The sequence below is a fragment of the Camponotus floridanus genome, unplaced genomic scaffold, assembly GCF_003227725.1.
Source record: "Camponotus floridanus strain SB8 unplaced genomic scaffold, Cflo_v7.5 scaffold12, whole genome shotgun sequence".
Taxonomy (NCBI): domain Eukaryota; kingdom Metazoa; phylum Arthropoda; class Insecta; order Hymenoptera; family Formicidae; genus Camponotus; species Camponotus floridanus.
In genome coordinates this window covers 1,440,308-1,462,204 of record NW_020229237.1, presented here as the reverse complement: position 1 = coordinate 1,462,204, position 21,897 = coordinate 1,440,308, and the positions used below count along the sequence as shown (strand labels likewise).

The 21,897-nt window shown below is 28.6% G+C and overlaps 3 protein-coding genes and 1 long non-coding RNA gene across 7 annotated transcripts; 2 read left to right on the top strand and 2 right to left on the bottom strand.

The window, feature by feature from the left end:
• The first annotated feature begins 3,873 nt into the window (after nt 1-3,873).
• LOC105258987 (NF-X1-type zinc finger protein NFXL1) lies at nt 3,874-7,464 on the top strand. Of its 2 annotated transcripts, none has more exons than XM_011270626.2 (5): nt 3,874-3,985; nt 4,296-4,568; nt 4,877-4,989; nt 5,094-6,780; nt 6,867-7,464. In XM_011270626.2, the coding sequence occupies exons 2-5, from the start codon at nt 4,305-4,307 to the stop codon at nt 7,314-7,316; spliced, it is 2,514 nt and encodes an 837-aa protein (XP_011268928.1). In that variant the 5' UTR covers nt 3,874-3,985; nt 4,296-4,304; the 3' UTR covers nt 7,317-7,464. The 2 variants fall into 2 exon arrangements, with proteins under 2 accessions (XP_011268928.1, XP_011268929.1); XM_011270627.2 differs by having other exon boundaries at nt 4,275-4,568.
• Nucleotides 6,380-8,661, bottom strand: LOC112639927. 2 transcript variants are annotated; one of them, XR_003123749.1, is made up of 3 exons: nt 8,473-8,661; nt 6,590-6,721; nt 6,380-6,506 (listed from the first exon to the last, which is right to left on the bottom strand). It is a non-coding gene; the product is annotated as an uncharacterized LOC112639927 (long non-coding RNA). The 2 variants fall into 2 exon arrangements; XR_003123750.1 differs by having other exon boundaries at nt 6,425-6,506; nt 6,554-6,721.
• LOC105258988 (cullin-3) lies at nt 8,484-17,507 on the top strand. Of its 2 annotated transcripts, none has more exons than XM_011270629.3 (14): nt 8,484-9,233; nt 11,341-11,724; nt 11,934-12,137; nt 12,209-12,388; nt 12,503-12,877; nt 12,974-13,144; nt 13,487-13,594; nt 13,934-14,111; nt 14,200-14,435; nt 14,560-14,729; nt 14,901-15,039; nt 15,227-15,354; nt 15,434-15,490; nt 17,064-17,507. In XM_011270629.3, exons 1-13 carry the CDS (start codon nt 9,174-9,176, stop codon nt 15,456-15,458), a joined length of 2,358 nt encoding a protein of 785 aa, XP_011268931.1. In that variant the 5' UTR covers nt 8,484-9,173; the 3' UTR covers nt 15,459-15,490; nt 17,064-17,507. The 2 variants fall into 2 exon arrangements, with proteins under 2 accessions (XP_011268931.1, XP_011268930.1); XM_011270628.3 differs by lacking the exon at nt 17,064-17,507 and adding an exon at nt 15,647-15,824.
• Nucleotides 17,508-19,616: 2,109 nt separating this feature from the next.
• Nucleotides 19,617-21,766, bottom strand: LOC105258986 (ubiquitin-conjugating enzyme E2 L3). The gene is made up of 4 exons (XM_011270625.3): nt 21,567-21,766; nt 21,107-21,202; nt 20,132-20,318; nt 19,617-19,871 (listed from the first exon to the last, which is right to left on the bottom strand). The coding sequence occupies exons 1-4, from the start codon at nt 21,591-21,593 to the stop codon at nt 19,702-19,704; spliced, it is 480 nt and encodes a 159-aa protein (XP_011268927.1). The 5' UTR covers nt 21,594-21,766; the 3' UTR covers nt 19,617-19,701.
• Between the last annotated feature and the right edge of the window lie 131 nt (nt 21,767-21,897).

Below are 21,897 nucleotides of genomic sequence, written 5' to 3'. Positions count from 1 at the left end.
TTAAATTAATTACAATATGAAATAACTTGAAAAATTAAAATTTATACACAACGCTATATTCATATTTAATCTACTATTAAATCTTTCTAGCATTATATATATAGACAATAATAATATCAATCCTAATAATGATAGAAGATTTTTAACGAAGAAAAGAAAAGATACATTTCTCTCATCTAAATATATATTATTTAAATTAATTCGACGTTAAAGAAACGTATCATTGTTGAATTACTACCAAAATCATTGTTTCCGGAAATTGCCAGGAAAACCTGGGATTAGTTCCTTCAATCTTACAATAAAAATTCCCAATTTTCAACAGGGCACCGAACTAGACATCGCGAATGGATCTCACAAAAAGCGGTGAGAAATAATTCTCCATGATGAAAATCGTTTCGACTCCTCGGCGAGCTATGCAACTTTCATTAATATTTTAACGGAAGGAACAATGATAACTCTTTTATTAAAACGACAATCTCGTCTAAGAACGCGAAAAGAACGTGGGAAAAATACGATGATTTCGCAACCATTTATTAATTTATGTATGAATATTTTCCAATACAAAATTCGTAAATGCAAATATAACTGAAAAAACAAATTATTAAATTCATAATAATTAACTCGTGATTTTATAATATCGAAGGTGATCATTAAATTTTGTAAAGTTAATATTTAATCGTTGTCTTATCACATCGAATTTTACCTCTCTTATTCGACATTTCTTTATATTTAATTAGCAATATTTAGGAATATTATCTGACGAGAGGGACAGCGATAAAATTCTTTTGTTAAAATATAATTTATTTTAACTGAAATAAAGCCAAATTACTACAAATTTCTATAAATTATATTTTATAATAAAATATAAAATTAATGTGTATATTTATTATTACAAATTTATCATATTACAAATTATTTAATTAATTAATCATTTGGCTTTATATTAAGTTAAAGTAAAGTTTAAAAACAATATCTACAAATAAATTCTACGATGGATGAGCTATGAGCAATTAGAAAATAAGTGCGTATTATAAGAATAAATTAGCATCAAAAATTGATAAAATTGATAATTGTTAATAGGTGTTCTTTATTTAATAAATTAAACAAAATCTTTACAAAAAAATCTTTTCTTGATCTCTTCTTTTTTAATTAATATTTCAATATATTTTCGCAATAGATGTAAAGCATAAGTTCGAAAGGACTTATTAAAATTATTTAATTTAATTAATTTAATTTAATTATATTTATTTATTTAATTTAATTTATTTAATTTAATCCATCCTAGCTCATCCATTTTAAGGCAACAGATTTATCTACGATCTACAATCTACATCTACATCTACAATCTCTACGAATCCATTACCTTAAAGTTAAATAAAAGTTTTTCTCACTCACCGACACTGATGCGCAACAGCGGAGTTGTAGTTATCGAAGTTACGTCTGTAACATACAAATATAAAATTCATTTATAATAATGCTCACAAAATGCAATTAATATTTTAAAAAATTTTTATCGCGCGGAATTTTATATCCGATATGTAAAATAATAAGCAGATAAACACGTATGGAAAAATGTTATAAATTTTTGAAACTGTTTTTTAAATAGAAAATTTTATATGACTTTTATAAAAATCTTTCTCTTTAAATCATTTAAATAACAAGATCGAATTATTATTCGATTTATAACAAGTTAACGATTTATAACAATTAATATATAAATAATAGATATTCACCATCAGGTTGCTCCGCCGGTGCAGGATGCCTCTCCCAGGCCTCCTCCTCCTCTCATGTTGGCGCGCGATACTTTGACACTCCCGCACTCGCGAGCGATATTTTTATATCGCTATTTTCGTTATTTTTACTCGCGATACTGAACGGCACTCCCGCACTATTTCGATGCGATTAAAAATTTTATATTTGATCACGCGATGTATATACTTAATATGTATATACCTTTAACGGCACTCTCTAAAATGTATATACCTAACGCGACGCGTTGACGAAGCGCTTGCCGTCCGCGGCACATTGACGGCACCGACGACGCGAAAGGGTACTTAGCTTCCCATTCAAGCACCTTAAGATTTATCATAAATCGAAAAATTTTAAATAAATCTCAAGGCACCATCCAAGTACTAAGCCCTCCCACCGCGACAAGGTGTACCCCATGGGAGGGTTATATTATATATAATTTTATATATAATATAATATATAATTAATTTTGTAATATACTATATAAACTTTAATTCGCAAATATAAACGATAAATAAAAATATAAAAGATAAGAGAAAATCTATAAAGCAATGTTCAAAATAATTGATTTTAAAACTAATTATTGCGCGGAATTAATTTTTATATTTTTACTTTTAAATAGATATATTTTAATGTTATAAATTGCACGAAAAGTTCCTCGTTGCATTTGCAATTGTGGTTAGAGAAAGAATTTGATAATATATGGAACGTCTCACATCACTACCTCACTGCTCGAGAATCACTGAGCGAATGATGATCGTAAGTCAGAAATATTACTGCGGTAATGTTTATAATATCGCCAAGATTGATTATGTAGAAAGAGAATTTGATAATATATGAAACGTTACTACTTCATGGTTACTGTGCGAATGATCGTAAATCATAAACATTACCGCGATATTGTTTATATCGCCAAGGCCGTGATACTGTTTATATCGCCAAGGCCTTATACTATGTTATTGTTATAATAATTTGTCGTTGAAATATTCTATGAATAATTGTCGATAAGAAAATTTAAAGAAATTTAAGAAAATTTAAGAAAATTTAAAGCATTGGTCAAAATTTATTTAATTCTAATATGTTTCGTTAGAGAAATTATTATAATAATGATCATTAATAATCGAAAGATCATAAAATTAATTTCTTTATACCCTTTTATGTTTTCTTTTTCAATTTTTATTCGCAGTAATTAATGATTGCGATTCGTCGATCGCGATAAAGATTTATCGTTGCGTCATTTTCATGACGTTTATCATAAGTTAATTTATTTTTAATTATTAGTAATTATATCAAATTATGTTTCGATACTAATTGTAATCGTGTTTAGAAAAAAAATTCGACAATATTCGAAGCCTTTCTCACCACTACTTTATTATTCGAGAGTCACCATGCGAATGATGACAAAGCGGTAACGTATAGCGCGCTACTGTTTATATTTTATATTGCCAAAGTCGAACGCCGTGTTATTGATAATTCGTTGCCGAAATATTTTATATATTATAAAATATACATTAACGTGGAATATTAAATTATGAAAGTATTTTAATTTATTGATTAATATTGATATTATTTATTAAACGATTTATCACGGAGCTAATTATTTTAATTTATTCGATTATTTTACCGAAGTCAAATTCTATAATATTTAGTTTTGCTATAATATTTTAATATTTATCTAATATTTTAAAAGATTGTCTTATAGTGAGCTAAATAAATAAATGATGTTGAAAAGAAAAAGAAGACATAAATAAATAAATAAATAATAGCGTGAAAAGAGAGAACATACTAATATTTTTATATAATAAATTATTATTAAATTATTAATTAAATTATTTATATTTTTATTTATATTATTTATATTATCAGAGAGACATATGTATTATCCTCTGAGAACATTCGTGGACGTTGGCTTTGTAGTTCATGTTCACGTTTTTAATGTCCACAGAGGGAGTATCGCTTCCATGGATTACCTAAAGCCGTAATCACACTACAGGTTGCGGGCTCGGTTGCGATTGAAATTGACCAATCAGAACAAAGCAATTTCTCGGCCGGCTACTTTGATTGGTCAATTTCAACCGCAACCGAACCCGCAACCCGTAGTGTGACTTAGTGTGACTACGGCTTAAAAGCAGGCTATGACATCTCTCGTCTTCTCTCTGATTATAAGAATTAAATAAGAAGTATTCAAAGATAACCTAATATAGTTAGAAATAATCACAATTAATCTTGAAAATCGGTAATTATAAACCAATACATATACAATTTGTTATTTGATTGTTTTTTACAGAAATTATAACAATTTGCCGGTTATGTTGTTCGCAGTAAAGTAACGCATTAGATGCAAAGTAAATATTTATTATAATTGTGCTAATATATTTCAATAAAAATATACAAAGCTATCTTATAATATCAATAATTTGTTATTTATTTATGATAGAAATGATGTGTGCTTTCAATATTAGTTATGAACAAACTGTTACTTATACGTGTATATATGTATAATCAAGTTTTTAATTGTCAAATAGATTTATGTTACCAAATTGTAGAATTTCAAGATGCAAAAATTTAGGAGAGCTCAAGCACAAAATAAGTTGTCCATCGAAAGACACTTGGAGGCCAACATGTCATTAAATTCATCTAGTGAAGAAGAAGATGAAACAAATGAAGAAGATGTTCAAAATGTAGTGGGCAAAGTATTGTCAGCATATCAGGGACAAAGCACGGATGCAGAGAAAGTGATATCATACTTAATTAATTCTTTCCAATCAAGTAGCGCTGTTTGTTTGATATGCATATCAACTGTCAAGAAGATAGATCCGGTATGTTCATATATAACATGGCATTACTGCCTGATTAATATTTTAATTTGTTAAATATATTTTTATTAAATTTTTACTAAATATATGCAAAATTAAATTTCTGCAATTTTTGTCTATATTTATATACAAGTAATAATATTTATACAATTTTAAAATATAAATTTTTAAATTGTTATGTATATTATATATTTTCTCAGTCAACTTTGTTTAAATTTAAAAAAAAAAAAATATATATATATATAAGTTTTCAGTACAAATACATGTATAATAAAGTAGTTTCTTATTATTATTCTGCTCTTTTTATATAGATATGGAACTGTAACAAATGTTATGCATTTTTGCACATGTCCTGCATCTTACGTTGGATTAATGACAGTTTAAGTTACAAACAGGCTAAAGGAATCATACCAATCTGGGCATGGTATACATCATAAAATATTCTAAAAATAGTTTCATATAATACATAGAATACATATATAAGTTAAAAATTCTATTTAATTTTGACCAAAAATACATATATTACAGCCCAAAATGTCGCATGGAATATAACCAGGATCAGATTCCAAGATCATATGAATGTTTCTGTAAAAAGACTATAAATCCTCCATATCAACCCTGGATAATTCCACATTCTTGTGGCGAAACTTGTAGCAAGCTCTTACAACCAGAATGTGGTCACAAATGTGTATTGCTCTGTCATCCTGGCCCATGCCCACCATGTGCAAAGATGGTGTCGGTCAAATGCTATTGTGGCAAGCTACTGCCGCAGCCACGTCGTTGTAATGCTAAAAATTGGAGTTGTGGAACAGTATGTGATAAAAAATATGAATTTTGCTCGCACACTTGTAATAACTTGTGTCATGCTGGAGAATGTCCCCCTTGTATGGAAATAGTATCACTGAAATGCCACTGTAAGAGTAATCAAAAGGAAGGAAAATGCTATGAAGGTACGTGGAGTTGTGAGAGACTTTGTAATAGAAAATTCTCTTGTAATGTACATATTTGTGAGAGTACATGTCACTTACCCGATGATTGCGGTAATTGTCCACTGGAGAAGAATAGATGTTGTCCTTGCGGGAAAAAACGATACGATGTTTCGTGCAGGCAGCAACAAGTACCAACGTGCGGCGATACTTGCGGGAAATTGTTAGACTGTGGATCACATTTCTGCAATATGAGATGCCATATTGATCGTTGTGGTCAGTGTCTGGAAGTAATAACAAAAGCTTGCAGATGCAGCAGTTATACAAAAGAGATTGCTTGTGGAAAAGAATTTCACTGCAACAAGAAATGTACACAAATGCGCTTATGTGGCAGACACCTATGTAATAAAAAATGTTGCGATTGCATATTGAAGAATACATCCAATCCCTGTGAAAAAACGTGCGAAAATATGCTTAATTGTCGGAAGCACAAGTGCGCCGCACCTTGCCACAGTGGTCCTTGCTATCCATGCACGAGAATGGACACTGTACAATGTCGATGCGGCAGTAGTAAAATAACAGTGCCATGCGGTACCAGGAAAAGAATCAAACCGCCACCATGTAATAAATCCTGTAAAATTCCGCCTGATTGTCATCACAACAAAAGGGAAACTCATAGATGTCATCAAGGACCTTGTCCACCATGCAAAAAGATCTGCGGCTTGATACACAAAAGATGCGGTCATTCTTGTCCAGCCACTTGTCACACGAAGGTCTGGGTGAAGGTCAAAGCGAACGGAGTAAAAGCACAACCTATTGGACCTTGGGAAAAACCTGGTAAAGACATTATGGAATTGAAGACTTTACCATGTCCACCATGTGAAATTTCCGTGCTCGTGACCTGTCTCGGCGGTCATGAGACGCGTCCCTGGCCGTGTCACATGTCAAAGCCAAGCTCTTGCGGCAGGGCTTGTGACCAACTATTGCCGTGTAAAAATCATACCTGCGAATTGACCTGTCATAAGATACAAACTTCTGATAACAAATCAGACAGTGGTATACCATGTATGGAATGCGAGAAGGAATGCCAATTCGTACGTTTATCGGGTTGTACGCACGCATGTCCGGAACCTTGTCATCCAGCGCCTTGCAAACCGTGCAAGCAATTGGTGCGAATCTCTTGTCACTGTGGTATTAGTACCCTTTACCGACATTGTGTAGACTTGATAACTGCGACAAATAAGAAACATGATGAATTACTCAAATGTGGAAACCAGTGTCCAAAAAATGTAATTACATTCATGTACTCTTGATGAAATGTATATAAATTTTGCTTCTTTTTTAACAGAAAGTATAATGTGTTTTTTCATTTCAGTATTCATGCGGCCACCGTTGCATTAATGATTGCCATCCAGGAGAGTGCAAAGGACAGGAGCAATGTAGCAAGAAAGTTAGATTATGGTGTAAATGTAAAAGAATTAAAAAGGACTTTCTTTGTTTGCGTCTTCAAAAGGAGCAAATTACTGTAGAATGCGATAATGTGTGCGAATCATTGAAGATTGAGAAAAAGGAGGCTCAAGAAGCTATTATAGCAAAGAAACGAGAAGCAGAAGAGTTACGTAATCGGGAAGAAATTGAGAAATTTGAAAAAAAGTTCAAGCCACGCCGAAAGAGGAAAGATAAGTATGAAAATTCGAAATTATCCCAAGGAAACATGGGGAATAATTGTTGGAATACATGGATTTTAGCGATTGTTGTAAGCATTATAGGTATAGTAATAGTATATATGATTTCTTTTGATTCAAGTATGCTTAAAATGAGTTGATTCTACAAATTGATCTGAAATTAATGACACTATACAATGATCAATTTACAATAATAATCATATATCTGTGATTATCAATGCTTGTACAAATATTATAAGAAACATTTTCATGTAGCTTGTATATATCATCAATGAAAAAAATTACAATGCGAACATCATATATATATATATATATATATATATATATATATATATATATATATATTTATATATTTATATATATTTATATTTAATATTAATAATGATAGACTGAGAATAATTATTTAGAGAAATTTGATTTTCATGAGATTTTAACAATTTTTTAATCAAAGTAAGATAATTTCAAAGAATTTAAAAATAAAAATATAAATTGTATTTATTAAGTATAGATAAAAAAACAAATCATTAAATATGTAACTTTTTAAGTATTAAACAATTGTCATGTTGTATATAAAATAAATAGTTCTTAACACATGAAAATAAATAGAATAAAAACTTAAAATAATGATAACTAAAATAAAAAATACATTTTTATATTAAAATTTGATTTTAATAAACAAACCATAAATATTAATATTTTAAGAAGAAAATATAGTTAAGTTTTTATTTTTTCTAAATATATAAAAAAAGAATGATACATATTTGAAAAAGGACCCTTTCATAAGAAAATTAAAATAAATTAAAAAATAGAATTGTATACAATATTTCACATTTCCCATATGCATCTTTTCCATAATAAATGTTTGGATCAAAAAATTTCCTTTTCAATTCTTAGTGTATTTATAAAATTTTAATATTAAAAAAAGTAAAAAGAGATTAAGAAAGTAGCGCAGTTACGCAGTACGTTACAAATTAATAAGTTACACACGACTCAATAAAAATCTTGTAATTCGATACAAGGAGAAAGAAGGAAAAAACAAAAATAAATCTCAGAGTTCTATATCATAAGTTTATGATTGCGATAATCCTGATTCATGTCGCGAACATCTGCGATTTTACCAGTTGAAAAATGGATTTGGCTAAATCTTATCAGCAACGAAAATAGACGCGATGGCGCTAGTGTAGGAGGGATTTTGATGAAAAATGCTGGCGTGGCCGCTCTCAAGCTTCTCTCTAATGGTAAATACTCTCTGTTGTTGACGACGGTGGCGGTGTTGTTGGCGCAACGAAAACTCACGTTAGCGTGGCGGTGCTGTTGTACCGGACTCGTCTCAATTATGTCACTACATTTGCATTCACGGATGCTTCGGTAAGCGATCGGTGAACGCTCGTTATCTTTACAATCGTCATCGTCGAAACAGAGGATCGAGACTCTCGCAGCTGCGGATGAAAGAGAAGATCGGATCCCCTCAGGTTGTTGACAGAAGTGCGATATATCCCTCTTGGCCGCGATTCTGTATCGTGTCTGTCTATCTCTCTCTCTTTCATTGTCTCTGTCCGATATTCTGCCTCCTCGTTCCGTCTCTCACGCTCTTGTACAGTCATCGCTTTTCGCCTCGATCGTCAAAAGCGCGTACCTCTCGGCGCGTTTAGCGTTTCGCTCGCCAGGCCGGAGAAAGAAACAGTGTTGGAGCTTGCAAGAGAGAGACGCCGTGAAACGCGTCGTTAAATGTGCTCGCCCGTCATCGGTTCTCTCTACGTTGAATCCGCGAGTATGATTCGGCAGTGATTCCACTCGTCTCCTCGCACGGCAACCACGGTGGTTTGCGATCATCGGCTGTTCCCGATATATCCAAATGTGTGCTCGCTACGCTTAAAAAGAAGCAGCGGTATCAATGTGTACGCGGTGCCACGCGATTATCGTAGCAGCATCGTCGGGAAGGCATTAACTGGGAAGGAGAGGACCCGTTGAGCACGCGTTGAGATCGAAAATTCGACATGATGAAGAGCAGTGCTCTGATGAAGAAGGAGAGCAAGATGCGCATACGTGCTTTTCCGGTGAGTGATACGAGAGTTTGAAGCAGGATTCGATGAAGTCGAGGGAGCACAACACCATTGCTCCTCTTCCCCTCTTCATGTTGAATCATTTTATTTATTTATTTCGAGTCTCTTTATCCGTCCCTATCGCGCTACACCATGCGTGTACAAACATAATTCCATAACCTACCTATGTATCTCGCACACAACTGGAGAGTAGAGTATAATTGCACCTCTCTCTCTCTCTTTCTCTCTCTCTCTCTCTCTCTCTCTCTCTCTCTCCTCTCTCTCTCTAACTTATACTCCCCGTTAAATGCAAGTCGAGTATCGAATTGTGACGGCTTGTATCATAACGATTTCATTATTATCCAACAAAGATATTTCATTGGAATGCAAAATTTATGCTTGTTCACGCGAATATAATCGTTAAATATCTTTATCGTTAAATATCTTTATTACTCGCAGTTTATAATATGTCTGTCAACTCTCGCGTTTACTCGCATGTAACTCAATTTCACTATAATTATCACATTTTTTAATAGTCTTCAGAGAGAAGTTTAAATGATGTACCATCTAAGTAATGGCGAAAAATATGAAATCAGATGATATTAGATTAAATTTAAATAAAATTTCTGCAAACATAATTAATTATTTACAAATAATTAGATATAACTCATTACATCATCTTAAACATATTATCTCATAATATTGACATAATGTATATCTTTATGTAATAATTAATTACATTGATTAGACATATTAATTTGAATCGACATTTATATGATTACAATAATTAATTCCTTTCAAATCAGCATCAATTGTGGATTAATTACTAAGAAACTTTGAAATAGACATAATAATATATATGAAATTGATAAATTGTTAATATAAAATAAATATCATTCGTTACATCAACATCTTTAATTAGATTCCTTTAAAAAATTACATGTGCAATGATATATTTTGTACATATTTTGTCCAATAAATAAAATTTAATATATTATAAATATGTCAACATTTAACACTTATCTTTTACTTTTTTTGTAATTATGTACAGGTACACATGTATTATGTATATTATGCATTTTTATATTACTGAATTACTATTAAAGTCAACAATCGTTGATGGTTACCATAGCAGTATAAAACAATTGCAATATGGATATATGCTATCTAGTCAGGTTATATCACATGTTCTAAATTTTTAATATTTTACTATTTGTCAAATTTATAACTAGTAATGTCTTACTTTTTGTTATTGAATTTTTATTACTGAATAACATAAGGTAAAATGATGATAATAATTTTATTTACAAAAAATTAGCTTTTTTTATAAAATGATAATAAGAACATCTATACTTTGTATATTATATACACACACACACACATAATTTATTAGATTATATTATTCAAACTAAAAAGTATGTTATATATGAATGTATTTATAAAATATACATGATCCATAGTTTTTGATTAATAAATTTACATTATATAAATAATATGAAAATTCCATTGATTTAATTAGAGATTTTTATTTTACTTTGAATTTAATACTAAATCTAATTATATTGTATTAGTTGGATAATGTTATTTAAAAGTAGATATTAGTTTGCATTGCTTAATGATTGATAATATCAAGAATCAAATTACAGATAAAACATTTAATTAATATACCATATTATTAAAAACAAAACAAATAATTTTCTCTGTCTCTAAAGTAAATATATATTTTTGTAATGAAGGTGTGATTATATTACATTTATTTTGTGTTGCACGAAACAAAACATACAAATAAAATTTGTATATAAAAAAATACATTTGCACATATATGAATTATCAAACTGCAAACTATGATCTGCAGCAAATAGGTAGAGTGGCTAAGACAATCCCTATATCAGGATTAATATAAGTATGTAATAACAAAAACAGTCTTTTCATAATTTATCACACTCTTGTGAGAATTATTATATGTACACTTTGCTTTTATACTTATGTAAGCTTACACTTAGCATTTTTTTATAAACAGTTGTATTAATTGCATAGCATCTGTTCAATAAAAATCAGTAGAGATATTTTTAGTCTTATCCAGAATTAATTGATTACTATTTATACTATTTTATTTTCTTAGACTACTATGGATGAAAAGTATGTAGAAAGCATTTGGGCTTTACTGAAAAGTGCTATTCAAGAAATACAGAAGAAGAATAATTCTGGCCTCAGTTTTGAAGAACTCTATCGCAATGCTTATACAATGGTTCTTCACAAATATGGTGAACGCTTGTATACAGGATTGAAAGAAGTCGTAACACATCATCTTGAAAACAAAGTACGGGAAGATGTTCTTCGATCTCTGCATAATAACTTCCTGCAAACTTTGAATCTTGCATGGAACGATCACCAAACATCAATGGTGATGATTAGGGATATATTAATGTATATGGACAGAGTGTATGTTCAACAGAATGATGTAGACAATGTGTATAATCTTGGATTAATTATTTTTCGAGATCAGGTAATTATCATAAATATTTTATTTTTATTAAATAGTTCAAAGAACTTTGAAATCGTATATATATAAAATTCTATTCTCTGATATGATCAGTCTTTGGGATGATTATATTTTACATATTTGTAAAATTGTTATACATATAAGTCTTTAATATACTTTTAATCTTTTCATAATATGTCATGTTAGTAAATTGTTTGTTATAATGCTTTTAGGTCGTTAGATATGGATGTGTTAGGGATCATTTACGCGAGACATTATTAGGTATGGTTGCAAGGGAAAGAAGAGGAGAAGTTGTAGATCGTAGCGCTATAAAAAATGCCTGCCAAATGTTAATGTTACTTGGAATTAACAGTCGTCAAGTTTACGAAGAAGATTTTGAAAGGCCTTTTTTACAGCAAAGTGCCGAGTTTTATAGAGTAAGTGTCTAGTACAAAATGTATTTAATACGAGCACCTATACATGTAACATTCAAGATTATTTTTTTCAGATGGAATCTCAAAAATTTTTGGCAGAAAACAGCGCCTCAGTATACATAAAAAAAGTTGAAGCTAGAATTTGCGAAGAATCTGAAAGAGCAAAACATTATTTAGATGAATCCACCGAACCACGAATAGTAGAAGTTGTAGAAGAAGAATTAATCAAAATCCACATGAAAACCATTGTTGAGGTGTGTTATCTTGTTTTTATTCTAATTTTATTTTATTAATTGCTAATGTAATTTAGCTTATACCATGATATTATAATATATATATTATATATTAATTCATCATTTCTATATTAGATGGAAAATAGTGGTGTAGTACACATGCTCAAAAATCACAAAACAGAAGATCTTAGTTGTATGTATAAGCTATTTTCAAGAGTGTCGGACGGATTACGCACCGTGTGCGATTGTGTGTCTCAATTTCTTAGAGAGCAGGGTCGAGCTCTGGTGCAAGAAGAGCATGAATCAACCACAAATGCTGTTCTTTACGTCCAAAACTTGTTAGATTTAAAGGACCGCTTTGATCATTTTCTACATTATTCTTTCAATAACGATAAAAATTACAAACAAATGATCGCATCGGACTTTGAATATTTCCTTAATTTAAATCCAAAAAGTCCGGAATATCTCTCACTCTTTATCGATGACAAATTGAAGAAAGGTGTTAAAGGAGTTAGTAATCACATACATAATTACATCGCAATCGCAATGTTAATAATCGCATATCAACATCGCATTATATTATTTATATAATATGTTTGATTTTAGATGACAGAGCAGGAAATTGAAGGAATTTTAGACAAAACTATGGTCTTATTCCGATTTTTACAAGAAAAAGATGTATTTGAACGGTACTATAAGCAACACTTAGCCAAGCGATTATTGTTAAATAAATCTGTTTCAGATGATAGTGAAAAGAATATGATATCCAAACTTAAGGTGAGAACTGGTATTAAGAATTATCTTCCATAATTATTTCATTTATATTTGAATTGCTTATATTGCTATAAAAAAAAAGTAAATAATTAACTTACACCTCGTAGGTTACTTTTTTCGCATATATTGTAAATATCCTTTTCTAAAAATTTTATTTTTACAATATTTCAAAATCACATATCTCAGAAACGAGAAAAGAGAACTCCACAATAAATTCAAAGTGTGTATTATGTAGGAATGCACCTCTTAAAATATATATAAGAAGAAAAGTGATCTATGAGATGTAAATTAATATAAACATGTACCAAAATTAATAATATGCATTTTTAATTCTATTTTTTTTAGACTGAATGTGGGTGTCAGTTTACATCAAAATTAGAAGGCATGTTTAAAGATATAACAGTCAGTAACACAATTATGGATGAATTTAAAGAGCATGTCCTTACAGCTAATGTAAGTATCAAACTATCATAAAGTACAAAATATTAATGCACAAAATAGTTTTTTTTATTTAAGATAATTTTTTAGTTAATTATAAGATAATTTTATTATAATTAAACACATAATTTTGATATTAAAGTATTATATAAGTATTTATTATGTTTCTAAGAGATATTTATATATAATCAAGTTTCACAATATTTTGGGTATGTTTAAAAAAATATGTAAAATATTACTTAAAATATTATTTTTTTTAATTTTATAAACGAATTAATATATATATATATATATATATATATATATATATGTACTTGTTATATATCATATTATCTTGTTATTTGTCTTATAAAGACGAATCTGCACGGTGTCGATATAAGCGTTCGGGTGCTCACAACTGGTTTCTGGCCGACTCAATCAGCCACCCCAAAATGCAGTATGCCCACTGCACCGCGCGATGCCTTCGATGCCTTTCGGCGCTTCTATTTGGCTAAACATAGTGGTCGACAATTGACGTTGCAGCCTCAGTTAGGTAAGCAATTTTTTATGTTTTTATTTATTAATATCTGTAGTTATTGAAGCATTTAATAACAATGGAATAAAAAAATGTTTGTTATTAGGCTCTGCTGATCTAAATGCTATATTCCATGGACCACGAAGAGAAGAAAGTAATTGTGGAGGTTTAGATACTCCATCGTCATCAAGTTCTATTGGAAATGGTAGTAGTGCAAGTGGTAGTTTAGTGAGCCAGCGAAGCAATGCATGTAGTACACCGCGAAAACACATAATACAAGTTTCCACTTATCAAATGTGTGTTTTAATGCTCTTCAATAAAAGAGAAAGATTAACATATGAGGTTAGTGTTTTATAATATGTAAGTTTAAATAATCATTTAATCATTTTCGTATATATGGCATTACATATAAAAAATAAAATATTATTTTTATCTGCATATACATAAATGTATAAATATTGTGTAGGAAATTCAAGGTGAAACCGATATTCCAGAGAGGGACTTGGTCAGAGCATTACAATCTCTTGCCATGGGTAAAGCTTCACAAAGAATTTTACTTAAACACCCTCGTACCAAGGAAATCGAACCTTCGCACTGTTTCTGTGTAAATGATAGTTTTACCAGCAAATTACACAGGTGCATATGATATATATAAATGTATTGTGTATGTGTATATATATATATGTATGTATGTATGTATGTATGTATGTATGTATGTATGTATGTATGTATGTATATGTGTGTGTGAAAAATGTATGTGCGTAATATATAATTAGTATTGCTAATTATTTAAATTATTTTGCAAAGAGTGAAGATTCAGACTGTAGCAGCAAAAGGAGAATCTGAACCTGAGAGAAGAGAAACGCGCATTAAAGTCGACGAAGACCGAAAACATGAAATCGAAGCTGCCATCGTGCGGATTATGAAAGCTCGAAAGCGTATGCCTGTATGTAATTTAAAAATTCTTGTAAATAAAAAATTTACTCTTTTAAATAATATTAATCTATTAATATATATTTTACAAATATAAAAATATACTTTCATGAATCATAGGATATATATTATATACACAGGATATATATTTATATATAAAAAAGTGTAATATTAATATCAAACTTATTTTCTTTTACTAGCACAATATACTTGTAACAGAAGTAACAGAGCAATTAAGAGGTCGATTTTTGCCTTCACCTGTAATAATTAAGAAACGTATCGAAGGTTTAATCGAACGAGAATACTTGGCTCGTACACCGGAAGATCGGTATGTATGAAGCATATTGTATAATAAATCGTAACTAATATTTACAAATCATTGACTAATGATGTATTGTGATTTACAGAAAGGTGTATACATATGTTGCTTAATGCTGAATTCAATATTGGATGTGTACAAACATGTAAGTAATTTGTAATAATATATATTCTCTCTCTTATTGCAAAAAATAATGATTTTTCACATTTTCTTTTCACCGAATCATGACATCATTATTAAACTATCGTCATTTGTAATGTCATTATTGTTATCTCTTTGTTTTTATTTTATTTTTAATTAGACCGTTATATCCAAGGGATGTTCCATGCTAACAAGGTAACTATTTCAAGCAAGAATTATCAATATTGTTAATTATGTTTATCTTTATTTAACTTTAAATTAAACTTCAAATAATCTGTAATATTTTTTGGAGAAATGTACAATTGAAACAATTCTTGAATATTATAAAATACCGACGACATTATGAACATGATTGAACATTTATTTTAACGATAATCATATATTTATATCCTTTATTATATAGTAAAAGATCAAATATAAAGAGAAAAAGAGAGAGACAATGTATTACATTATAGGTGCTGAAAAAGTTATAAGGTGCTTATTTTATTTATATTATTATTTTGTATACAGACATTTTAAAAAGTTTTACTTGGAATTCATTAATTGCATTTATATATATATATATATATATATATATATATATATATATATATTTATTTATTTATTTATTTATCATTTAAACATAAAATAATAAGTATCTCGTACTTGTTGCAATGGAATATCTCTATTTGAGATAAATGGCAAGATATTTTTTTGATAATTGATTAGTTTGGTGGAAAAGGTCAACATGTGTATCAAAAGAATGATACATACTTAGATTTAAATTAGGGAGGCATATTAATTTTTTGTAATAATAGATATTATGTGTATGCTCTCCCTATACTACTCTTCACACATTTCAATTATGTACGCATTTGATTAACTTACTTGTATTATAATACATATATTTACTTGTATTATAATACATGTGTTATACATATGAGTATTCATTATAATAAATATGTGTATTCGAAATTAGATGAACTTTAGTTAAACAATGTATGTTTTTAATAATGCAAAATATAATTAAGTTAATAAAAAATTTAATGATTCGTATTAAAATAATATTGCAATTAGGAACTTTTCTACACTTGTAAGACTGTGATTGTCTACGATAACAAATATTATTCAGATATATCGTGAATTTAGGAAAAAAAATAGTATTTACATATAGTTTTATTTACGTTGATGTTTCAATTATATATGTAAATAAGCGATGTGTGAATGTATTACTAAAAATATAATTGTCTCTTTTTTTTCCAATAATTTAATATTATTTTTAACATCTGCACTCCATATAAACCCTAATTATAAATTTATATATATTTATCTCTACATATATAAAATATATAAATTATATACGAGCGTTAAATCCGCTCATCTATTAAATCTGTTTTGGATATATATTTAAGTTAAAAATGTACTTTTTTACTACACATTTTATTTATTTAAACATCTGAACTTAATAAATATAATAAACATGTACATTCATTCTCTCTCAAACTTAACAATTTCCACCTCTTCCACCTAGCTTTTCAATTATTTCATTACAATTTAATCAAACATTGACTTGATACAATACAGAATATTTATTATAGTATGCCAAAAAAGTGGGATCTACGAATCTATAAGAGATGCAGAATTTGTTTACGGAATAAAATATGTGCATGAGAACTTAAATAAAGATGGAGATCTTAATAAAAATGCTAAAGGATTCAATTCGAACATGTGTTACACAAGGCTCATATTGTAGTGAAAAGAGTGAAATAATCGGCGTATTTTTATTTTTATTTGTATTCTCCTTATTTATTAATAGAGTTTTAATATTTAAACGGAAGTTTTACCCTTTCGTACACAAAATTGAATAAAAATAAAATCCTATAACAGCATTTATTATTCCTCAAACATTCACCCAACATATTTATTCTTTATACACAAATAAAATACATTAGGCAAATATAAAATATCTAATATCTTCAAATTATCCTCATACATGAAGAGTTTCACATATATTGTGTCAAAATAATATATATATATTTACAGCTAAACAGATCTTTTATATATGTATATATCTTTTATATAAATCATGGTCTTTCCCATTCATAATTCTAAAAATAAATGTTAAAGATTTACAGTACAAAAATTATAAGCTCATTATAATAAATTCATCAATGGAAGTTGCAAGATATAATTCACACATATACACAATAATTATATAATTTTTTTGTTATATATATATATATATATATATATATATATATATATAAAATGCATCTTCAATATAATGAATGATAAAAATTAATATTCTTCCTTTGAAACTTAATATTCCTTGAAATAATGATCATAATGATTAACTATTATATTTCCCTCCTCAATGTTCTTTATTGTCTCAAAGAACTTGGGTACAATATGGGATAAATATTTCAGTAAAGTTACAAAAGTATTGTTAAAATTTAATTAATATTCATGTTATCGTGATTGCAGCAAAATAAAAATAAAGTAAGTATTGAATCTTTATATATTAATAATCATTGTTATAAAAAAAAATCTTATATGTTGTAAAATGTTTTTTCAATCTCTAGAATTTTAGGAATAATTATTTATCTATATGTGTGATGTAAAAGTTGATATGGAATAGCTATAAAAGCAAAGTTTTTATTAGCATTTTCAAAATGCTATAAATTATTGGATAAGATTGAAAAATGTAAATAATATAAATATAAGTGTGTAATTACATGAAAAATTTTTTTAAAATTATGTGTATATCAATTTGCTCCATGAGAAAAACAACTACCACATTTACATTAATATATATTCCTGCAATTGTACTTTTTAATCCTTATATTAAGGATTAAAAACAATTAATGTGTTATACTTATTTCCTTATAAGTATTAAATATAAGTATGAATTATAAGTATGAAATGAACAGCACACATAGAAGACATTTCACATTTCAGTAATTCGAACTTTTTTAAGATTTATATATATATATATATATATATATATATATATATATATATAGAATTACATGTACACTTATACTAATCTATAGAGGTTGTAATAATTTATTTACCCACTTAAATATTATATATATATATATATATATATATATATATATATATATATATATTAAGATATGAAAGATATTAACACAATTTTTCTATAATAATCTTCAGTTTTTCAAGCCCATTGCAAAAATTGGGACCTATAATAATCAGATGGAAAGATAAAAGTGACTAGAGACTTCTTTCCAACGCTTTTAATTACATTTGTTAGTTTTTCTACTATATATGATTTAAATATCATGAATATATAAAAAAATAATTTATATAAATCTAATAGAGAAATTTCATAAAATAATTTATAATTCTTTATAACATGATATAAATAAAAATATTTACATGATATAAATAAAAATAATTTTTTTTGTAAAAACTCCAATTTCATTTAATTTTCGAAAACGCAATTATTTAGAATTAAAAACAACAAAAGATATTGTTAATATATTTGAATTAAAGATTGATAGAGAAATTAAATTATATGCTCAAGATTCTTTACATGTTATAAAAAAAATGTTAATTATATAATTTCACGTTACGATTGAAAATACGATTTTAACATAAAATTGTAATTACTACTTTTTAGTAGAAATACTGATTGAAAATTAAGAGAAAACATTGTTCGTTTTTTATTATCTGTAATCTTAATATTAGTAACAGTTATAAAGCGGTAGCTATAAATTCGAAATGCAATTATAAATTAACATCTTAAACGTCATTGGAAATTATATGTACTTTAATACATACTGTTATATATATATATATATATATATATATATATATATATATATATATGTTGCTACATCTGACAAACATGACAGCTCTATGTTGAACCATTTTCACCATCGTGTACATTCCTACAGGATTAAGCTGGAATGTAACGACTTTAGATAATAAACCAAAGTATAACTGCATATGACAAGTATAAATTGTATACAATATGATACAGAGTTATTTATCATAATTTACTGTACTCTGAAAAGTTCTCACTTATAAACATTACAATTTGCGTATAGTTATATCGTCGGGGTTAACCAATACTGTACAGAGTCATCTCATCTTGAATCTGAGATTCCATGGGAATTAACAGACAGGTATACATTGGCTTGACTTTGAATCAGCTGACGGGCGGCAGGCATCGCGGTGGTGATGGTGAGTAAAATCAATTACTCGGCGTTATTCGTTAGAAGATGATGATTCCCGTCTTTTCTCGGCGTGTTTTTTCGTAAACTCCTCGGCATTCTTTAAAAATTTTTTTCTATCTTTCAAAAATTCTTCTGCTAAATCCGCTCTCAGTGGATGTTCAGGTTCAGGATCATTCACTAATGCTATCAAAGCTTGGATCACTACAAATACATAAAAAAAAGAAGTGACATATTTAAAATTAAAGATATCTTAAGATTAAAGACATGTCTATATTTTTCTCTTTAAAAGAAAAACTATTTTTGTATTTATTCTACCTTAGAAATAAGAATTTTATTATATAAGCCTTTTATTTGCAAATTGCAACAAATAGCAATTATATTCACTGAGAGAATATTGCTATTCATTTAAAAGCAGAATGACTCAAAGAAATTGAATGACTAAGATAGTGGGGGAATCTGACCTTGATCTGTTTTTGTAGCAGGTTTCCAATTTTCAGCACTTATAATTGGTAAACATATCTGGCCTTTTTCATCTACATTTGGATGGTATATCTTTGTTTTAAAATTTATTCTTGGTGGTTTAAAAGGATATTCTGCAGGAAAATTGATTTCAATACGAAATGCTCCTTTATTATATGGTGGATTATCCTATGGAAAAAAACATTTTCTTATTAATGTAAAATAACAGGTAAATTAATATCTATTTTATATTATTAAAATTATATTACATGTTATGTATAAAGATTATACATGTTATAAAATTAAAAAAACCAAAATTTAAATTATATATGTAAATATATGCTATAATACTATTAAAAAACTTTGTATATGCTTTCTTTAAGACACAAAAAATAATCTTTTTATATTTTTTACATATAAAACATAGCAGTTACAATTTTATACATAGATTCTATACAAAAAGTATGGAATTTATAATAATTAATATTATAATATTAATAATATACACAGTATATTATCATAATTTGTTTCTGTTATTTACTTATTAATTAAATATTATGTTAAGTATAATATTTTAATATAGGTAATTTCATATCTTAAAATATATTATTGAAACTATTACATTTAAAAAAAATGGTTTTTATAATAAAATATAGACTAAATGAATTTTATCAAAAAATACTGTGTTTAAAAACATTAAACAATATAAATAAATAACAAAACATATGTATATAAATCAAAAGAAAACAACGATAAGCAATGCTTTTCTAAACAACTATATTTTTCACTTTTCTTCGCACATTTTTCTCTTATCTTTTTCTCTCGAAAAAGTATTCGTTTCATCCCTCGTGCGTGAAAAATATAACAAGACATACACCTGAGAGAAAAATAAAGGATGAGTCACAAATGCACTTTGCACCCCGCGCGTATTTTAGGTTACGTATGTCCTCGAGCTCTCGAGGATGATGTATACATACCGGCAGTATGAGACCCTGCCAAGTGAGGATGTTGGATTCGTCTACTTGAATATTTGTGAAATTTTTCATCGCCGACGCCCTTAGGTCGCCGAGCTCCTGGAAAAAGAACACGGATGGTCATGTCAGAGACACAGTGGCAGTGATCGTATCGTGGATAAAATCGCGCTAGTTTTAGTCAGTGACGTTTCGTGACAGTGACGGAAAATTATAGCCGAGAAACGAAAATACGCGAAACGGGCTACAGGAGCAGATAATATAACGAGGAGAGTTATCGACATTATAAACGACGAGATCGAGGGGTCCAACGATGAAGCAAAAAAAACGCCATCATGATTGCCGTTTTTTTCGCCGATCAGACTTAATCGCGATCGCAGAAAAATTCGTCTGTAATTAACTGTCGTATGACGATCTCGTTCCACTGTCGTTCCCGTGTCACACGACCGATACTATACCGAATTACCTTTTGCAATCTCCTCGTAGCGGCCATTTTGAAAATAAATTCTACTAAAAGTACTGCAACAAAATTTGTCGAGTTCGCCGTCAGTGCTGCTGATTCCTCTCGAGAAATTTCCTAGCTTCCATTTCGAAAGATGGTCGCGTTCGAAAATCAGATAAAGCGTTTTTTCCATCAATTGCAACAGAAAAATATTTGCTCTCCTCTTGTTCCGATTGGTTTAGATCGACGAATAATATACCCTGATGAATCCCTTTTAACAAACAAAAAGAATTATATGGCATCTTAAAAAGTATGCAATCTAGATAGGCCTTAAGAAATAAGAACGGACGGACTA

Bases quoted from the DNA above. Each gene is read 5' to 3' on its own strand.
- LOC105258987 (XM_011270626.2), top strand. From the start codon at position 4,305: ATGCAAAAATTTAGGAGAGCTCAAGCACAAAATAAGTTGTCCATCGAA. The intron at 4,569-4,876 runs GTATGTTCATAT...CTTTTTATATAG, and splicing joins CTGTCAAGAAGATAGATCCG to ATATGGAACTGTAACAAATG. The intron at 4,990-5,093 runs GTATACATCATA...CATATATTACAG, and splicing joins ATCATACCAATCTGGGCATG to CCCAAAATGTCGCATGGAAT.
- LOC105258988 (XM_011270629.3), top strand. From the start codon at position 9,174: ATGATGAAGAGCAGTGCTCTGATGAAGAAGGAGAGCAAGATGCGCATA. The intron at 13,145-13,486 runs GTGAGAACTGGT...TATTTTTTTTAG, and splicing joins ATATGATATCCAAACTTAAG to ACTGAATGTGGGTGTCAGTT. The intron at 14,730-14,900 runs GTGCATATGATA...TATTTTGCAAAG, and splicing joins TTTACCAGCAAATTACACAG to AGTGAAGATTCAGACTGTAG.
- LOC105258986 (XM_011270625.3), bottom strand. From the start codon at position 21,593: ATGGCCGCTACGAGGAGATTGCAAAAG. The intron at 20,319-21,106 runs GTATGTATACAT...TTTTTTCCATAG, and splicing joins GGCAGGGTCTCATACTGCCG to GATAATCCACCATATAATAA. The intron at 19,872-20,131 runs GTCAGATTCCCC...ATGTATTTGTAG, and splicing joins TGCTACAAAAACAGATCAAG to TGATCCAAGCTTTGATAGCA.